Raw genomic sequence first — 21,538 nt, forward strand, 5'->3', positions numbered from 1 at the left:
ACTAATCAAAATAGAGGCTACATGACTATAACAACTCACTTTATTGATGATTTATGGAGGTTACAAAGTCGACTTAAGAGGTAATAACACTATACTACTATTTTTATATTAACTTTGTTCTATGTAGTTAAAATTTATCTTTCAAATTAGGTTCATGTGTGTGCCTGCTCCTCATATTAGTCAAATTCTTGCTGAAGTGTTGCTTCAATGTTTAATGGATTAGAATATAGATAGAAAAGTTTCGACTTTGATGGTTGATAATTGCACTACAAATGATGCCATGATTGAGCGCATTTTAGATAAGATTTCAACCAGGTCTTTTATTTTAGGTGGCCAATTGTTTCACATGCGGTGTTGTGCACATATATTGAATTTAATTGTGAAGGATGGTTTGTCCATAATTTGTAATGTCATTGAAAAGATTAGAGAAAGTGTTAATTATTGGACAAAGACACCTAAAAGAGAGGAGACATTTATAGGGACATGTGCTCAATTGAGTATTTCATTTAGTAGAAAATATAGTTCTTGATTGCAAAATTAGGTGGAATTCTACATTTTTCTTCAAGTAGCCATAAAATACAAAGATGTATTTGATAGTGTTACGAAGGTATTCCATTTATGATGTCACACTCTTGTTCTCTAGTACTTCATATCCAACTACTAATATTTTCTTTCCAAAGGTATGTCAAATTAAGTTGGCTTTGATGGAATGGCTTGACTCTCCCATGTCTATTATTCAACAAATGGCCACATCTATGGTTTTAAAATTTGATAAATATTGGGGTTTCATCAATGGGGTGATGGCTATATGTATTGTGTTAGATCCCATGTATAAAATTGATTTGTTGGATTATTTTTTCCCCAAATTATATGGAGAGAAATTTGATTGTGAAATTGAAAAGGTAAAGATTATTTTTAAGGACTTGGTAAAAGAGTATGAAATGGGCATGAAAGGTAAGAAGTTAGTTTCTTCATGTCAAAATCCAAACATAAATGTAGGCCAAAGTGTGGATGGAAGAAAAGATGCTTGGAGGAGAGATTTTGCATAAAACATCATATTGCAAAGAAAAGTGAACCATCAAATTATAAGTTAGAACTTGATTATTACTTGAAGGAACCAACACTACCTGATTTAGATGAAGAATTTGATATCTTAGTTTGGTGGAAGGGTAATGGGTTAAAGTATCCAATCTTGCAAATGATTGCAAGAGATTTTCTAGCCATTCCTATCTCAACCGTTGCTTTTGAGTCTTATTTTAGTACTGGTGGTCGATTTCTCACTCCACATCATAGTAGATTACACCCAGACACTTTAGAGGCATTGATGTATGTTCAAGATTGGTTGTGGACTGACATAAAAGGTAATTAAATTAACACCATCAAATTATATATATATATATATATATATATATATATATATATATATATATATATTCATTAAAATTAATTGTTACAATGAATTTATTTTCCTTTTAAGGTTCATCCAAATTGAAAGTGGACAAGATGAAGCTTAATACAATACTAGAGGAGATAATTGATGATGATGTTAGTAGTTATTTTTTAATATTTTATTATAATTTTACTAACAGTGTCACTCTGTCATTTATTAATATTTTATAAGATTTGTTTTATAAAGTACTTATATTTTGATTTGAATGTATGTTTTAAGCACTATTAATTTGGATTTATGATTAATTTTATTTAGTTGTATATTGACTTCTATTTGGATGAATGTTTTAGTTTTATTAATCCGCGGGTTTTTTTTTATGCAGGTATCCAACGAGTAAACAGGGTGGGTGTGGGTTGATTTTTTTCCATGCGGGTCATGTTGGCAAAAGCAATACAAGTCTAAATGCTGAAGCAAGATTTTGATGATGATAAAAGAAGCCTGAAAGCTATCTGGAAGTCAATATGAAGAACATGTGTTGTTGTGTTTAAAGCTATCTTGTAAAGTGTAATTAGAATAGTTAGAATCAATATTGCACAAGAAGATTCTGGTATATCTCAAAAAATCAAAGTGATAATCGATTATCCTGAACTGAAACAATTTTTTCAAGAAACACTGGAATAATCGATTATCACCTCTGATAATCGATTATCTATTCAAAAATTTGTTTTCCATAGAACACACTGGAATAATCGATTATCACTAGTGATAATCGATTATCCTGGTCAGTTGGGCGCGACTATTCAACTTTTTTACCTAATTTTTGGAACTCCTATTTAAGGAACATAAGAGTTACTTCTCACTTACCTTTTTGAGAAGTTAGAGTGCTAGTGATGTGACTGCAAGAGAGTTCTCTGAGTGTTCTCAAAAGAAGCTTTGAAAAACCTAGTGTGGGTAGAGCGATAACTTTTCCTGAGAGGTGTTTTAGGAGATTGAGTGCTGCTGTTGCTAGGAAAGCTAAGGTCAAGGTTCTCTGTGTGATTCAGAGAAAGGTGTTCATCTTTGTGTGTTCAAGAAAGGTGTTTTCTTTCCTTACTCTTTTACTATCTGATTGTAAATCTGTTATTTGTTAGTGATTTAGTTAATCTCGTTTTTGAGAGATTAACAACTGGACGTAGGGTCTTTTGATCCGAATCAGTATAAATACTTGTGTTCAATCTTCTTCTTTATCTCTTTATTTCATCTGTTATTGTGTTTAAAGAAATTAATATTTGATTTAATCGATAAATTTTGGAAAAATTTTAAAGTATTAATTTTATTACTTAAAACCAATTCACCCCCTCTTGGTTTTTTGTCCAAACGATTAAACATTTCACTGCGCGCTACCAACAATTGGTATCAGAGCTTGCTTTGATAGTTATTCAAATTTTTCGAAAATGGTTGGTCAAAATCAAACCTTTGCTGAGGGTGCGTCTATCAACAGACCTCCCCTATTTACTGGTGAAAACTATCCTTTTTGGAAAGTTAGGATACAAATTTTTCTGGAATCTGTTGATAGAGGTATTTGGGATGCTGTGGTAAATGGTGCATTTGTTCCTGTTAATGTTGTAAATGATGTGCAGGAACCAAAGCCATTCTCGCAATGGACATCAGACAAAAATAGACGAGCCCAGTATGATGTAAAAGCTAGAAATATAATTTCATCTGCCTTAAGCCTAGATGAGTTTTACAGGATCTCAGTCTGCACCAGTGCAAAAGATATGTGGGAAATATTGTGTGTGACCCATGAAGGAACAGACAATGTGAAAAGGGCATGCAAGAACTCCTTGATCCAAGAATACGAAATGTTTCGGATGCAACAAGGAGAAACTATCTACGATGTGCAGAAACGATTCACACATATCGTCAATCATCTCACAGGTCTAGGTAAAGCTTTTGACACTGATGAATTAAATATAAAAATTCTTAAATCCTTGAACAGGACTTGGCAGCCGAAGGTGACAGCCATCACGAAGTCACAAAATCTTGCGACAATGACGATGGTGACTCTATTTGGAAAGCTGAGAGAACATGAGCTTGAATTGGGCAGACTAAATGAAGAAGAAGATATTGGAAGAAAGAAGAACATAGCCTTTAAAGCTGAAGTGGTTAAAGGCAAAAAGCAAAAGGAAGAAGAAGATTCAAATGACGATGAAAATCTTAGTCTTATGATTAAGAAGTTTACAAAATTCATGAAGGCCAAAGGTAAAAATCAATTCAAGAACAACAAGAAGGATAATCAAGGATCATCCTCAAATTTCAAATGTTATGGATGTGGAGAATCTAGACACGTCAAGGTTGATTTCCCAAATTCAAAGAAAAGTGAAGAAAAGAAGGGCAGAAAATTCTTTAAAAAGAAGGCATACATAGCATGGGAAGATAATGCCTCAAGCTCATCAAATTCTAGAAATTCTAAAAATGAAGAAGCAAATCTATGTTTGATGGCTAATCACGGTGATTCTGACAGTGAGGTAAATTCTACTTGCTATGATAATGACTATGATGATTTGTAGAATGCTTTTCAACAATTACTTGTTAAATCTAGTAAATTGGATACTGCTCATAAAAAGTTAAAATCTGATTTTAAAGATTTACAAAGTAAATTCGAAAAATCTCTCTTGAAGAAGAATTTTTGAAAAATAAAATTTCAATATTAGAAAATAAAGAAAAAGAAACTGTTGAATGTGCTTCATGTAAAAGTTATATGTTTGATATATGTATTTTGGAAAAACATCTTGAAGATGCCTTAGAAAATAAAAACTGTGAAAAGTTTGATCTAAAGAAAAACCCAAATAAGACCAAGCATGCTCATAATCATAATTTTAAAAATAAAACTAAGAGAACGCGTAGAGTTTGGGTAGAAGAAGGAACATCTCATTTTTTGAATACATATGCATGTACTGCTACATGTTTTTATTGTATGAAAAAGGGTCATACTTCAAACAAATGCAATATTAAACATTTTGGTGTTCCTAATAGGAAGTATCATTGGGTGCCTGTTCATAAGTAGATATTTTTTATTCTAACCCCAAGGACCTAAACAAGTGTTTGGGGACCTAAATGAATTGTTTCTTTATTTTGCAGATGACTTCTAAATCCAGAAGATCAATGTGGTATCTTGACAGTGGCTGTTCAAGACACATGATTGGAGACAAAAAGAAGTTTAAGAACTTTAAAAGAAAGGAACAAGGATTTGTCACTTATGGGGATAACAAAAAGGGAAAAATACTTGGAACGAGTGATGTAGGTGGAGGAAATACTTTGGAGATCAAGGATGTACTGTATGTGGAAGGACTAAAGCACAATCTTCTCAGTATAAGCCAATTATGTGATAAAGGACTCAAAGTAATATTTGAGAGTGACTACTGCACTATTCATCAAAAGGACTGCAAATAAGTAACTTTGAAAGGTATGAGACACAATAAGATTTACTTGATTGATCTTGATAATGCATCATCTAGTGATATAACTTGTTTGGTTGTTAAAGAAGAAAATCCTTGGTTGTGGCATAAACGAGCTGCTCATATTCACATGCAACAATTAAACAAATTAATTTCTAAAGAATTAGTAATTGGATTGCCAAAAATAAAGTTTGAAAAAGATAAACTATGTGATGCATGTCAAAAAGGAAAACAAGTAAAATCTTCATTTCATTCAAAAAATTTGATTTCTACATCAAAACCTTTAGAACTTTTGCATATGGATTTGTTTGGTCCTTCAAGGACAAAAAGTTTTGGAGGAAATTATTATGCTCTTGTTATTGTTGATGATTACTCAAGATATACATGGACTTTCTTTCTCACACTAAAAAGTGAGGCATTTAAAGCTTTTAAGAAATTTGCAAAAGTAGTTCAAAATGAAAAAGATTTGAAAATTAAAGTTTTAAGAAGTGATCATGGTGGAGAATTTCAAAATGAATTGTTTGAAAACTTTTGTGAAGAAAATGGAATTATGCATAATTTTTCTGCACCTAGAACTCCTCAACAAAATGGAGTTGTAGAAAGGAAAAATAGATCTTTAGAAGAATTAGCTCACACAATGTTGAACGAATATGATGTGCCTAAATATTTTTGGGCTGATGTTGTGAGCACAACATGTTATGTATTAAATAGAATGCTCATTAGACCAATTTTAAAAATTACCCCCTATGAATTGTTTAAAGGAAGAAAGCCTAATGTAGCACATTTAAAAATATTTGGATGCAAATGCCTTGTTCTAAATAACGGAAAAGAAAATTTGGGTAAATTTGATTCTAAAGCCGATGAAGCTATTTTCTTAGGATATTCATTAACTAGTAAAGCCTACAAAATTTTCAACAGAAGAACCTTGAATGTGGAAGAATCTGTGCATGTTGTTTTTGATGAAATTGTGGACCTTGAGGAGAACCCTCTTGAGTCAAATAAAACAAATGCAGGTGATGAAGAATATTTTAAAGAAGCTCTTGATGAGATGTATCTAAATGAAAATCCATTGACTGAACTTGAAGATCTTGCCAAAAGCTGGAAATCACCTAGAGGATTGTCTCTGGAAAATGTCATTGGAGATATATCAAAGGGAGTAGTTACTAGAAATATGTCAAATTTCTGTATGACTGTTGCTTTTGTTTCACAGATAGAACCCAAAAGTGTAGAAGAAGCTCTTCAAGATGATCAATGGTGTATAGGAATGCAAGAAGAGCTGAATCAATTTGAAAGGAATGAAGTTTGGGAACTCATTCCTAGGGATGATCCACACCAAGTCATAGGAACAAAATGGGTGTTCAGAAACAAGCTGGATGAAGATGGAAACATCACTAAAAACAAAGCCAGACTTGTAGCAAAGGGATACAGACAAGAAGAAGGTATAGACTATGATGAGACATATGCTCCAGTTGCCAGGTTAGAAGCTATACGTTTACTTCTTGCCTATGCTTCTCTCATGAAATTTAAACTACATCAGATGGATGTCAAAAGTGCTTTCTTAAGTGGATTTATAAAAGAAAATGTGTATGTTGAACAACCACTTGGCTTTGAAGACTATAAGTTTCCTAATCACATTTATAAATTAAAGAAAGCATTGTATGGATTAAAACAAGCACCTAGATCTTGATATGAACGTTTAAGTACATTTTTGTTAGAAAATGATTTTGAAAGAGGTAAAATTGATTTAACACTGTTTATTAAAAGAGTAAATGAGCATATTTTTCTAGTTCAGATTTATGTAGATGACATAATATTTGGGTCTACTGATAGTTCACTATGTAAAGGCTTTGCAAGCATAATGCATGGAGAATTTGAAATGTCAATGATGGGAGAATTGACATTCTTTTTGGGTCTACAAATTAAGCAAATGGAAAATGGAACTTTCATTTCTCAATCTAAGTACTGTAAAGAAGTACTTAAAGAAATTTGGAATGGATACTGCTAAGGAAGCAAGTACTCCTGTTAGAACTTCCTGCTACTTAGACAAAGATGAATCAGGAATAGAGGTAAATCAGACTATGTTTAGAGGCATGATAGGTTCTTTGTTGTATCTTACTGCAAGTAGGCCTGACATTATGCAATCTGTATGTGTGTGTGCTCGTTTTCAAGCCAATCCAAAAGAATCACATCTTACTGCTGTGAAAAGAATTTTAAAATATTTAAAAGGAACTGCATGTTTTGGACTTTGGTATCCTTTAGGAGCATCTCCTAATTTGATAGGCTATTCAGATGCTGATTATGGTGGTTGTAAAATAGATAGAAAAAGTACCAGTGGTACTTGTCACCTCTTAGGAAGTTCATTAGTCTCTTGGCACTCTAAGAAACAAGCTTGTGTAGCTTTGTCAACTACAGAGGCTGAATACATAGCAGCTGGAAACTGTTGTGCTCAAATTCTTTGGATGAAACAACAATTAGAAGACTATAATATCTTTCTAAATCATATACCTCTGAAATGTGATAATACCAGTACTATTAACTTAACCAAAAATCCCATAATGCACTCTAGGACAAAGCACATTGAAATAAGGCATCATTTCCTAAGAGATCACAAAAATAAAGGGAATTGTGAGATAGAATACGTAGATACAAAGCATCAATTAGCTGATATTTTTACCAAACCTTTAGCTAAAGATATATTTTATGAACTAAGAAGAGACTTAGGCATATTAGAGATCTCATAAATTGCCAAAAACTCAATTTCTTTAAAAAATCCAAAAAATAGCGTTAATAATCGATTATAAGTGTCAATAATCGATTATCAACCACCTTTAAAAAGCCCAAAACATTCTGGAATAATCGATTATTTGGGGCAATAATCGATTATTTGGGGCAATAATCGATTATCCTTAATTCTGAGCCAAAATGAAAAACTCTCTAGAATAATCGATTATCACTTAGGATAATCGATTATCAACTCGTCATGATTCATATTTTACCCAGTTCTTGAACCAATAATCGATTATCACCTTTTGATAATCGATTATTACACGTCGTTGGACCAAATAAATTCAAAAACTAGCCGTTGCAACAACTGGATTTGCATTAAAATTCGTGTATATGGCCGTTGGAGACACTTCTCTATAAATATTAGCCATTTTGGTCGCTAGAACACTCTTTTCTCACCTTCCACACTCAAGAGCCGCTCATTTTCTCAAAATTCTCAAAAACTCTCAAAGCTTCCCTCTCCTTTACCTCAACAATGGCTGAACCCTCTCGTCGGAAGATTCCTACCCGCAGAAGGACTGCATCTCGTGCCTCTCAACCCTCAACTGCACCTAGGACTGCCTCTATTGAAGGATGGATTTCAGATGAAGATAGAAGATCTGAATTCATCACATTATGGAAAGACAAGCCCCTTATCACTCCGAAATTCATCCAGTCTCAATGGTTTGTCAATCGCCATTTCACAATTCTTGCTTTTCTTGCTGAACAAGGGGTCAAATTCTTCACAGAGATGCATGGCACCTACTACCCCAATTTGGTACAATCCTTCTACTTCAATTACAAATTCAGAGATGGCGTGGGTTTTACAAAGGTGAAAGGTGTTGACATTATTCTGGATGATGATATTTGGGAAAATGTTGCTCAATTTCCCATTCATGATGGCACATCTCCAATACTCATTGCTGGCATTGAAGGGTTCAACAAAATATTCGCTTATAGATCCTTTATGCGACGACCAGATCAAGAAATAAGCCGCCAATTGTTAGTAGGACCTCTGAAAGTTGATGAGTGTCTACTTCACTATCTGATTGTTTGGATTTTATGTCCATGTGGTACAAATCACGCACAGTGCAGTGAAGCAGATCTTATGATCATCTATGCTATGCTTAACCACATTCCTATCCATTGGCCAAGCATCATTCTTGACACCATGCTCAAAGCCAAGAGATTGCCTCAATATCCACTCCCATATTCCTTGCTCATCTATCGTATTTGTGAGTACAAAGGGGTAAATGTCTCCAATGAACAATCTCATAAAACCATTGAGGCAAACAAAATTGCGGAAAAATCCTTGAAGCAGATGAAATTTATTCCTTTTGGGAATACCTACATTCACAAGGATGATATGCCTTCCTCGGACAATGAAGAAGAAGAGAATCCTCCAACTGCTCCTATTCCTCTTGTTGACACAAATATTGGATCATCCAATGGTGTTGGTGGCTCATCCTCTTCCTTAGAGGATCACATTTTAAACCTAAACCAGAGACTTCAAGAATTCTTTCTTCTCTCCACTCGCTGACATGAAGAAGTCATTGGCTTAATTAGAGGACTAGATTCTAGGATTTCTAATTTAGAACATAAGTTTGATAAATATGATGAAGGTGATGACATGAGTCAAGACTTTTAAAGGTCTACATCATAGTTATTTTTTATTTGCTATTGTAATATGTTTTCCAGTTTTATTATTTTTTAATAAAAGTCTATTTTTATTGTTATTCTTTACAATTGTCTAATTGAGGGGGAGCTTTTCTATTAAAACTTTTTTCATATGATCAAAACAGAGGGAGAAAAAGTTTAAAAGCTTAAACCAAATAGTGCTACTAACAAATCTACTTGCAAGATATTTTGATTGCAGATACTTTAAACATATTGTTTTGATCATCATCAAAAAGGGGGAGATTGTTGGCAAAAGCAATACAAGTCTAAATGCTGAAGCAAGATTTTGATGATGATAAAAGAAGCCTGAAAGCTATCTGGAAGTCAATATGAAGAACATGTGTTGTTGTGTTTAAAGATATCTTGTAAAGTGTAATTAGAATAGTTAGAATCAATATTGCACAAAAAGATTCTGGTATATCTCGAAAAGTCAAAGTGATAATCGATTATCACTTAGGATAATCGATTATCCTAAACTGAAACAATTTTTTCAAGAAAGCATTGGAATAATCGATTATCACCTCTGATAATCGATTATCTGTTCAAAAATTTGTTTTCCATAGAACACACTGGAATAATCGATTATCATTAGTGATAATCGATTATCCTAGTCAGTTGGGCGTGACTATTCAGCTTTTTGACCTAATTTCTGGAACCCCTATTTAAGGAACATCAGAGTTACTTCTCACTTACCTTTTTGAGAAGCTAGAGTGCTAGTGTTGTGACTGTAAGAGAGTTCTCTGAGTGTTCTCAAAAGAAGCTTTGAAAAACCTAGTGTGGGTAGAGCGATAACTTTTCCTGAGAGGTGTTCTAGGAGATTGAGTGCTGCTGCTGTTGCTAGGAAAGCTAAGGTTAAGGTTCTCTGTGTGATTCAGAGAAAGGTGTTCATCTCTTGTGTGTTCAAGAGAGGTGTTTTCTTTCCTTACTCTTTTACTATCTGATTGTAAATCTGTTATTTGTTAGTGATTTAGTTAATCTCGTTTTTGAGAGATTAACAACTGGACGTAGGGTCTTTTGATCCGAATCAGTATAAATACTTGTGTTCAATCTTCTTCTCTATCTCTTTATTTCATCTGTTATTGTGTTTAAAGAAATTAATATTTGATTTAATCGATAGATTTTGGAAAAATTTTAAAGTATTAATTTTATTACTTAAAACCAATTCACCCCCTCTTGGTTTTTTGTCCAAACGATTAAACATTTCGCTGCACGCTACCAACAGGTTAGGTTGTGGGTAGGCACTATCCATGCCCGAACCGACTCATTGTCATCCCTACTTGTAATCCTTCATTTGTAAGATCTCCTTTGTTGAAGCTTTTATAGATTGAATATATTCTTTGAAGCTCTAATCCATTATTTCCTTCTTGAGATCATAGAGCCTTTGATATAGAAATTATTGATGTTATCTTCTTTTCAATGTTTAAAGATTCTATACTAAAGGAATCTTAGAAAACTAATTATGAAATATCTCATTAGTAGTAATATCAAATATAATTAAATGTAACCAAGATATGATCAAATATATGAATCATGTATAATCAAAATAATTGTGATCATTTATAAAATATTTCTATGATCATTTGACAATTATTTCAATTTCAAAATATAACCTCTATTATGAAATCCTTTATTTCAAATTTAATTATCAAAAGATAATTTTAAACATTGTGACTTCTTTCAATAATTTTTATTCCAAATAATTAGATAAAAATATTAGTTCAAATATTCAATCAGTAATTAAATTAAAGAAATAATAGCCAAAATGACATAGCTCTTTTCAGACTCGTCTAATGCATGTATTTGTTCGATAGCTTTGACCAAGCTTGTCTATTTTTCTTTTTGACTTATTTAATCTAATCTTTATATTTTGCTTGTTCCACGCTAATTATGCTTTTGGCAAAGCTTGATTGAAACTCATGAACATACATTAGATAATCAATTATATACATAAACACAATTTATACAACATCTAATCAGTGTGCCATCTAATCAGTATATAGAATAGTGGTTACTTAATCTAGTTTCTCTTCATCTGGTCCTTGCATAAGTATATTGCATAGTTAACACTTAGAGAACTTTCATATGCAAGACTAAACATATTATATGAATAAGCACATATATCTTAATTTTCATATGGTGTTTGTTATCATCAAAATAGTGCTTGTTTTCAAATGTTAGTTAGACATTTTGGAACGCAGTTCACCACTAGTAGACGTCATCATTTAACGTCACTTGCTCTAGAAAACATCCAACAAAGGAGAATAGTTGCACACTTTCATGGAATGTTTTGGTAAGGTTGCACTGAACATACAGCTGTTACATCATGTGGTGACCGCCTTAAGGCCATGACCTTTTGTAGACAACTTATGTCAGAAACTTGTAGCAAATCTAGATGAACGGATTGGGTGGGCCCGATGACCCAAATGAGACTAACGACCTAGATGAGTTAGGTGGGTTCCAAGAAAAAGATGGGCCGAATCGACCTGACAACCAAGACGGGTCAGTAGGTCCGATGACCCAAATGAGTTTGGCGAGCCTGACGATCCAGATGTGTCAGGTAAGCCCAACGACCCGATTGACCTGTTCACCCGACAAGCCTGACTGACCCGATGACCTAGTCAGGCTCGACCGGCTCAACGACCTAAACGAGCTCGACGACCTGAGCGATACCGACCGGCCCGACGACCTTGTCAGGTTGGACCTACCCATATATGTGCTTATTATATGAATAAGCACATATATCTTAATTTTCATATGGTGTTTGTTATCATCAAAATAGTGCTTGTTTTCAAATGTTAGTTAGACATTTTGGAACGCAGTTCACCACTAGTAGACGTCATCATTTAACGTCACTTGCTCTAGAAAACATCCAACAAAGGAGAATAGTTGCACACTTTCATGGAATGTTTTGGTAAGGTTGCACTGAACATACAACTGTTACATAATTTGGTGACCGCCTTAAGGCCATGACCTTTTGTAGACAACTTATGTCAGAAACTTGTAGCAAATATAGATGAACGGATTGGGTGCGCCCGATGACCCAAACGAGACTAACGACCTAGATGAGTTAGGTGGGCTCCAAGAAAAAGATGGGCCGAATCGACTTGACAACCAAGACGGGTCAGTAGGTCCGATGACCCAAATGAGTTTGGCGAACCTGACGATCCAGATGTGTCAGGTAAGCCCAACGACCCGATTGACTCGTTCACCCGACAAGCCTGACTGACCCGATGACCTAGTCAGGCTCGACCGGCTAGACGACCTAAACGAGCTCGACGACCTGAGCGATAGCGACCAGCCCGACGACCTTGTCAGGTTGGACCTACCCATCGACACAGACTTGTCGGGTGTGCCCGATGACACAAACGGGCCCGACAACCCAGATGTGTCGGACAAGCCCAACGACTTAATGGGGCCAAGTCGGGCCAACGACCTAGACGGGTTGGGTCAGACTGGGTCGACAAACTTGATGGGCATGACCGACCCGTATGGGCCGTTAGGCTGATTAGGCTTGTCTGGATCGCCGAGCCGACCCAACCTAGCCCGTTTGGGTTTCTCGGCCCGGCTGAGCCATTGGGTCGGCCCGACCCATTTGGGTCATCGAGCACGTTTCCAAATTTATCATGAACTCAAAACATAATTAAGCCTAAAATAAATATTGTTAAAATGAAATTTTATCTCACAAGAAATTCAATCATTTTATCCTAACAAGAGATTGAAATGTAAAGTATTTTAATTTCTTTATCCAAACAAGTTATTTAGAAAATGAAGGAAATTTATTTGCAAGCAATTCAAATATAATGCATTTTAATTTCTCAGCATTTTTGAAAGCTTTATCAAAACACAAGGTTAACCTTTTTTTTAAATAAAAAGAATCCTAACCTTATCAATAAAGAACCTTTCAGAATTAGGATAACACTAAAAGTTGTGTTTCGTGAAGTTTAGTCATTTGGGTTTGCCCTAGTAAAGATTTAGATTTGGTGTTGTGAATGTGAAAAAGAGAACAAAATCATTTGCTTGCTATTTCTTTTATTTAATAATACAAGGATGATCTGAAGTATGATTTCCGTGCACATGATCATATGATCATCATGTACTTAGTTAATCTTACACATACCAAGTGTAAAGCTATGATATGATTCACATTTATAACTAAAAATGAGAGGTTGAGAAAGAGACATGACATCTAAACTATGATAACTTGTTATGATAGATGGATGGTATGTGTCATTGGGCATTGAGTTGCTGATGTGGATTAGGATGAGCTTGAAGTTGTTGTTTAGACTGGTCAAATTCTACAGGTTTATTCTTGTGTGGTTCCACATGTGAGGTAGTGATTGGGATATTGACTTGTGCATGTGGGACCATATCTGGCATGTCGGATCCCATCATGTCATGTTGAATATAATGATGAGGATATAATGTGTAGCCTTGAGGCCATGCTTTAATAGTCCGATCACTTGGATTTGACACATGACACTCTCCCATATCTCATTGATCAACAACATTTCAACTTGTCGTTTGAGAAAATGAGTCATATATTGTGGAAGACAAATCCCTAAATATATTGTAGGGTTAAATATATTTTTGGTCCCTTAAGTTTCAGTGAATTTTGGAATTAGTCCCTCATAAAAAATTTATACCAATTTAGTCATTCATCTTTCAAAATACGTTAATATAGTCCTTTTAACCAAATTTTGTTAAGTTTATCTGACATTTCAAGCACATTTCATTATAGTATTTAAGTTAACATTGAAGCAAAAATGTGTCAAACAATGTAAATAATTTAAATACTATCATGAAATGCGCTTGAAACGTCAGATAAACTTAACAAAATTTAATTAAAAGGACTAAATTCACGCATTTTGAAAGATGAATGACTAAATTGATCAAAAGTTTTGATGAGGGACTAATTCCAAAATTCGTTGAAACTTGAGGGACAAAAACATATTTAACCCTATATTGTATGATTAGAAAAAGGAATACTTATAACTTAATCCAACGGACTTCATAATTAATAAAATTGGTCTGAGTGAAATTGAATTATCATTTGAATAAGGTAGAATATTTGAGTTTTATGAATAAAGTATGATGAAAATAAAATAATGACTAAAATATAGTCATAAAAAGGACAATGTCATAATTAAAAAAAATTGTAAACACATGCATGCAAGAGAAACCTGAGAGCATCTAAAGGAGCAGGTGCATAAAAAATCTGAGCATGATTTTGACTCCCATCCTGCAACCAACCTACATTGTCGAAAGAGGTTGGTATTCCCTATCATAATTATATAACTCTATTTAGTTAAGATACTAAATGAAAACCTATATTACAATTTTTCTTGTTGTATATCATTATTAGAAATATTATACAATAACTTGATGAAAAAAAAATTATATACTATTTTTAAATGATTATTATAAAATTCAACAACAGTATACATGATAATATGCCAGTTTCCATAAAGAAAAACATTTATATTATCAATATATTTAAGTAAATATTTTATAAATGAAAAATGAGGTCAACTACTATATATTATCATATTGAAATGCTCTTATGTTTAGTATATAAAGTATATCAATATAATTACTTTTGAGAAAAGCATTATATAGTTTGATAAGCATCATTATTATATATTATGATTTGTAAATAAATAATAGTGTACAAAAAGTTAATATTGTGAAGAATCTAATTAAATTTATGTAAAAGAATTTATTCTATTTGAAAACAAACACATAATATACTTATATATAAATATTTATAGTTAAATATTTTCAATTGCATAGTCTTAATCTATTTAAAATATCAACAAATATATAGTTTATATTTTGATCCAAAAATATTTCTTGCAGTAGGTGTATAAATGTGTATATCTTAATATTTTCATTCACTAATTACCTGAATATTAAATGGATCAAAAGAAGATAGATGGTGGCTCATTAAGTATTCCTGCAACACTATGAGTAAATTATAAGTCACATTGTAGAAAAGAAGGGAAATGAAAAATATTACAAATTTGTGAAAGACCAAAATAGATGGATGTGAAGGTACTTGATTTTGGCAAGAAAATTGTGTTATAGTGTTACTAGTTTTTACTTATCATTTAAATGGTTAGATTTGTTTTTAGTCCCTAGACTTTAACAGGAAATTGAATTTCGTTTCTATCTCAAACTTTGATGCATCTTGGTCATCAAATTTTGAAAATGAATGTATATGATCTTTTAAATCCAATTATGTTAAATTTTTTTGACGTACCAAATGCGTTTGACATAACAAAAAAATTAACATAATTGGATTAAAATGATTATATCTATTCATTTTTAAAGTTCAAGAACCAAAATGTATCAAAATTTTGAATATGGGTACATTTCAATTTCTCGTCAAAATTGAGGTACTAAAAACATACTTAATCCTTCTTTAAATTACTAAGGTAAGAGCTGAAATGAGGAAAATGCAAATTACATTTTTTTTAGAATGGGAGAAAGAAACTAAAAGGATAACTTGTGCAACATCTAAAGAAACCATCACATAAAAGTACATACATTCAATGGTACATTAACAAGGACAAGTGTTGCAAGAATGTACAATATAGGTTTCATGGAATTTTGGAAGAAAGTCAGCAAATGTAGTAAGAACAACTTGTGCAACATTTGAATATATTACATTGGAGTAGCATTGCTGCTGTTACAACCATAGAAAAACATTTAAGGAAATACAAGTTTAGGAAGGTGTGTTTGGAATTAAGGATATTAGACTATTCAATATGGAAAATTATGTTTTGACAAAGTTTTATTAACAAACTTTTGACAAAGTACACGTGGCAATACTTTAATGGATGAAATAAAGGTTTGATATGATTTGGAAAGAGAAGAAAAATATTTAACATGTGTTAAAAAGTAAACTTTGTCAAACTTTGTTAAAAAAAAGTTTGTCAAAAAATCATAGTCCATTTGATATATCTTTATCAGTTAAATGGAAAGTGATGCCTGGGAGGTTTTTCACTCGCTCGCTTAGGCGAGCCCTTCTCGCCTGAGCGAGCCCACTCCTCACCCAAAGGTGAGGTTCCTTGCCTGGGTTGCAATTGCAGTGACACACCTCGAGCTCCCACACGTTCTCGCTTAGGCGAGCATCTCTCGCCTGAGCGAGATAGTACCTCGCTCAAAACGAAAGCCCTCTGCCTGAGCCTGAGCTCGAGTGCGAGCTAGGGTTTGTTTCTGCAAGTCTCGCCTAGGCGAGACAGGGTCGCTTGGGCGAAAATGTTGGGTCTCACCACTGATCTCCCTGCAACAGTCATACACTCATACCCACACAACAATACCATTTCATCCAAATGTTTACAATAGCACATCAACCACACAATCATGCAAACATTGACAAAATAAACAAGAATCGAACTGACATGAAATCCCTAGCTTCCCTTACCTGGAAATGGCTAGAACAGACTTCGACTTTAAACAGTGGGGCACGGCAGCTCAAGGAACAACTTAAGGAGCTGGAAAAATTAAAGGAACAGTAGGAACATAAGTTACCCAGAGCAACAGTAGCAGAAAATGCAATTACGGATGAGGAAACACTTACATGGAGAAGAAATGAACTGGTTCGAACTTGCTTGACCAAGGTGGTACCAAACCCTAGCAGAGAGGGAGACGGCTGCAACTCTAAGGTTTTCTGAAAGCGAGTAGAATGAGTGTGTTAGGGCAGACTTAGGGTTTGGTTTCTCCTTTGGGCTAGCTCTTAGGCCTATTAGATTTAGGGCAGCACTTAAAGATTGGGGCTGAAATAAGAAAGCCTTACATTCTCCTAAACAACAAAAATTTTCGACCTCGAAAATGAAAACTTACCATGTAAAAAGGTGCGGGTGTGATTTCCTCATATCCTCCTCTAACTCCCAAGTAGAGTCATCTGTTCTCCGATCCTAGATGACTTTGACTAGACTGATTGGTTTTCCCTTACGTTCCTTAACCCGACTCTTCTCTAGGGCAATGGGTGGCACTTCCACAGTGAGGTCCTCCCTAATATGTATATCCTTCACTTCCAACATATGAGCCAAATCAAATACATACTTCCTAAGCTGCGACGGATGGAACACCGGATGAAGATTTGCCAACTAAGGGGGCAAAGTTATCTCGTAAGCCACCGGCCCAATCCTCCTCGAGATATGATAAGGACCAAGGAACTTAAGAGAGATCTTCCTTGAGCGGAGAGCCCTTCCTACACCAGTGGTTCGGGTGACCCTTAAGAACACGTGATCTCCAGCCGCGAATTCAAAGGGTCTCCTCATGCGGTCAACATAAGCATTTTGTCTACTCTACGACGCCTGCATTCTGTCTCTCACCATTCTTACCTTCTCTAAAGTCTGCTCTAACAACTCTGGTCCCACAAGAACTGCTTCCCCATCTTGATACCAACATAGAGGGGTTCTACATTTTCTAACATAAAGAGCCTCATATGGCGCCATGCCAATGCTCGCATGAAAACTGTTGTTGTAGGTGAATTCTATCAAAGGCAGTACCTCATCCCAAGCACCCAAATGATCCAGTATGCATGTTCATAACAAATCCTCAAGCGATTGAATCGTCCTCTTAGACTAACCATCGGTTTGAGGATGATAAGCTGAACTCATGGTGAGCTTGCTACCCAAAGCACTCTGTAGCGTCTGCCAAAACTGTGAAGTGAACCGTGGATCTCTGTCGGAGACTATACTCGAAGGTACTCCGTGCAACCTCACAATCTCCTTAATGTACAACTAGGCCAACTTGATCATGGACATCCTCAAGTTCATCGCCAAGAAATGAGCACTCTTGGTCGGTCGATCCACTATAACCCAAATGGTGTCATGCCCCCTAAAAGTTCATGGCAAATGGGTTACAAAATCCATTGAGATGCTATCCCATTTCCACACTGGTATCTCCAAGGGCTGTAGGATCCCAACGGGTTTCTAATGCTCCACCTTTGCCTTCTGACAGGTTAGACATGATAATACGAACTGAGCTACATCCTTTTTCATACCCTACCACCAAAAGGTCTCCTTGAGATCTTGGTATATCTTAGTCAGGCCAGGATGCAAGCTAAGACGACTTTTATGCCCCTCCTCAAGGATTAACCTTTTCACTTCCGCGTCATCTAGTACACACACCCTGCCTTGAAATCTCAATATACATCATTACTCAAGGCAAAATCCCTCGCTTCATCTGTTCCAAGTTGTTCTCGCACCCTATTCAAGCTGGAATCTAATAACTGCCTCTCCCTGACTGAGTCCAAGAAATCACTAGATATAGTTAAGATACTACACCTAATGAACTCAGATCCCAACTCCATCTGTAACTTCATATCCCTGAACTGTTCTAGTAGGTCCACTTCCTTTATCATAAGATGTGCGGTGTGCATTGTCTTCCTACTAAAGGCATCGGCTACCACATTTGCCTTCCCCGGGTGATATAGCAGTTCAAAATCATAGTCTTTCAAGAACTCTATCCACCTCCTCTGTCTCATGTTCAGCTCCTTCTGATCAAATAAGTACTCGAGGCTTCTGTGGTCACTAAACACACAAAACTAAGCACCATAGAGATAATGCCTCCAAATTTTCAAGGCAAACACAATAACTGCCAACTCCAAGTCATGAGTGGGGTAGTTTCTCTGATGCACCTTAAGTTGCCTCGAAGCATACATCACTGCCTTCTTCTCTTGCATCAACACACAACCCAAACCTAGATGAGAGGCATCAGAATAGACCTCAAAAGGTTTAACAACATCAAGGATCACAAGAATTGGAGCACTCGTTAACCTTTGCTTAAGCTCTTGAAAACTTTCTTCACACTTATCCGTCCAAGTGAAGGATTGGTCCTTCCGGGTAAGTTGTGTCAACGACGCCACTATTTTGGAGAATCCCTCTATGAATCTCCCGTAGTAGCCAGCTAAACCCACGAAGCTTTTGATCTCGGTTGCTGACTTGGGGCTCTCCCACTTTACCACTGCCTCAACTTTTGCTGGATCCACTGCTATACCCTGGGCGGATATCACATGTCCCAAGAATTGTACTTTGTCCATCCAAAACTCACACTTGGACAACTTGGCATATAGTTGCTTTTCTCTCAAGACACTAAGCACCAACCTCAAGTGTTCTGCATGTTCCTCCTGAGTCCTAAAATAGATGAGTATGTCGTCTATAAAGACTACGACAAACTTATCCAAGAACGGTCTGAATATCCGGTTCATGTAGTCCATGAACACTGTCAGAGCATTGGTCACACCAAAAGGCATAACCACGTACTCGTAGTGCCCATATCGAGACCGGAAGGCTGTTTTCTGCACATCATCTGGCTTCACTAGGATTTGATGGTATCCCGACTTCAAATCAATTTTTGAGAACACCGATGATCCATGCAACTGATCCATCAAGTCATCAATTCTCGGAAAGGGGTACTTGTTCTTGATGGTCATCTTGTTTAATTACCGGTAGTCCACACACAAACGTGAACTCCCATCCGTCTTCTTCACCAATAGCACTAGTGCTCCCTAAGGCGAAGTGCTGGGTCAGATAAAATACTTTCTGAGTAACTCTTCTATTTGTTTCTTGAGTTCTACCAACTTTGTCGGAGCCATACGGTATGGAGCCATCAACATTGGATCGGTTCCTGGTACCAGATCAATAGAGATTTCCATCTCTCTATTGGGAGGCAACCCTGGTACTTCATTTGGAAACACGTCTTCAAATTTCTGTACAACTGGTATGACTGACGTTGCTCCTTCCTTCTCTACTTCTAGATGCATAAAATTTATGTAGCACTGTGCATCATCTTGTAACTCCTTCACAACCCCTTAGGACGATAACAACTCAGGCTCCTCTGAGTTGGGGAATAACAATCTCTTTTCTCGGCAATCTATAAGAATGTGATTAACAGAGAGCCAATCCATCCCTAAGATTACCTTCAACTCTTGTAGAGGTAGGCATATTAGGTTCACTTTATACCTGCGTTTTTTTACCTCCACTGGACACCTAGCACATAAGGACGATGTCCTAGCCAAACCCGACACCAGAGTAGACTACTAGTTCACACTACAGCTCACACACCGGCAAACCCAAACATTTCATACAAGCATCTGACACAAAGGAGTGTGTCGCTCCAGAATCATATAGCACACAACAACTAGCACCAGCGATCACACAACTACCAATAACCAAGTTACCTGAGCCTGCCGCCTCCGTCCCCGTCATAGCATAAACTCTGCGTGTCGTTGGTGGGGAGTATGAACTGGAAGTCGTACCACTAGTCTAGTAAGGGTAGGGTAGTCTTTCCCAAAGTGGCCTTCCTTGCCATAGTTGTTGCACCGGCGATAGCCCTCCATGTGCGAGCAGGTGCTCCTCAGATGAGGGCCTTTGCATATATAACACTGTACTTAACTCTACTGGGGAGGAAAGCTCTAGGACCCCTGGGACTGGTGTTGAGGTTTGCCATGCGACTTCCTTCTCTCCTCATGTCTCAGTTTGGACGCAAATGGTCCACCTATCCTCTAGGGTTGCTGTGGGCGTTGACCTTCCACCTTGTTCTTCATCTTCTCTATCACACTCTGGCCTTCTCTACCAGAGCAGCAAAATCCTTGATGGACAATGGAGCCACCATCAAGCAGATATCACCGCGGAGACCATTCTCGAATTTCCTGCATCGCCACTCTTCATCAAGCGGTATGGTGTAGAAACGGCTGAGATGCTTGAATTTCTCAGTGTACTTTGTCACTAACTTCCCTCCCTGGGTCAATTGGAGAAACTCCACCTCCTTGGCGTATCTGACATTGTCTGGGAAGTATTCAGAGAGGAACTTCCCCCTGAAAGCCTCCCAAGTGACTAGTTCATCCTTCTCTTCCATGATGGACTTCATGCTAATCAACCAATGCTTCACCTCTCCCGTAAGCATATACATAACTAAGGCCAACCTGTTATCTGCTGGACACATCTTCGCGTCGAAGATTCTTCCTATGTCCTTCAGCCATTGGTTTGCGGCATCAGGACTTGTCTTGCCATTGAACTTCACAGGATTGTGTTTCAGAAAGTCTTCTAGACTTCACTCCTTGACTGGTAGTCGTGGGTCAGGGCCAAAGACAAGGGCAATTGTCTTGTTCTCCTCCAGCTGGAGGAGGGCTTCTATGCTGCTTGTGAGCATCCTCAACAGCCACTCTTGCAGCCTCCATCTGTCGCATCACCAATTGTTGTTGTTCAAGCGACGATGCATGTCGCTGCATAGATGCTTCATGCTGCTGCATCATCGTCGT

The 21,538-nt window shown here is 36.2% G+C and overlaps 1 protein-coding gene across 1 annotated transcript; it reads right to left on the reverse strand.

The window, feature by feature from the left end:
- Positions 1-20,832: 20,832 nt before the first annotated feature.
- Positions 20,833-21,222, reverse strand: LOC146884293 (uncharacterized). The gene has a single exon (XM_085665936.1). The coding sequence runs from the start codon at positions 21,220-21,222 to the stop codon at positions 20,833-20,835; it is 390 nt and encodes a 129-aa protein (XP_085522062.1).
- Between the last annotated feature and the right edge of the window lie 316 nt (positions 21,223-21,538).

The sequence above is a fragment of the Vigna unguiculata genome, chromosome 8 (genome assembly GCF_037176805.1).
Source record: "Vigna unguiculata cultivar grain cowpea cultivar isolate G323 ecotype 2 chromosome 8, ASM3717680v1, whole genome shotgun sequence".
In the NCBI taxonomy this organism is placed as follows: Eukaryota; Viridiplantae; Streptophyta; class Magnoliopsida; order Fabales; family Fabaceae; genus Vigna; species Vigna unguiculata.

Coding starts and splice junctions, on each gene's coding strand:
- LOC146884293 (XM_085665936.1), bottom strand. CDS start 21,222: ATGTGTCCAGCAGATAACAGGTTGGCCTTAGTTATGTATATGCTTACG.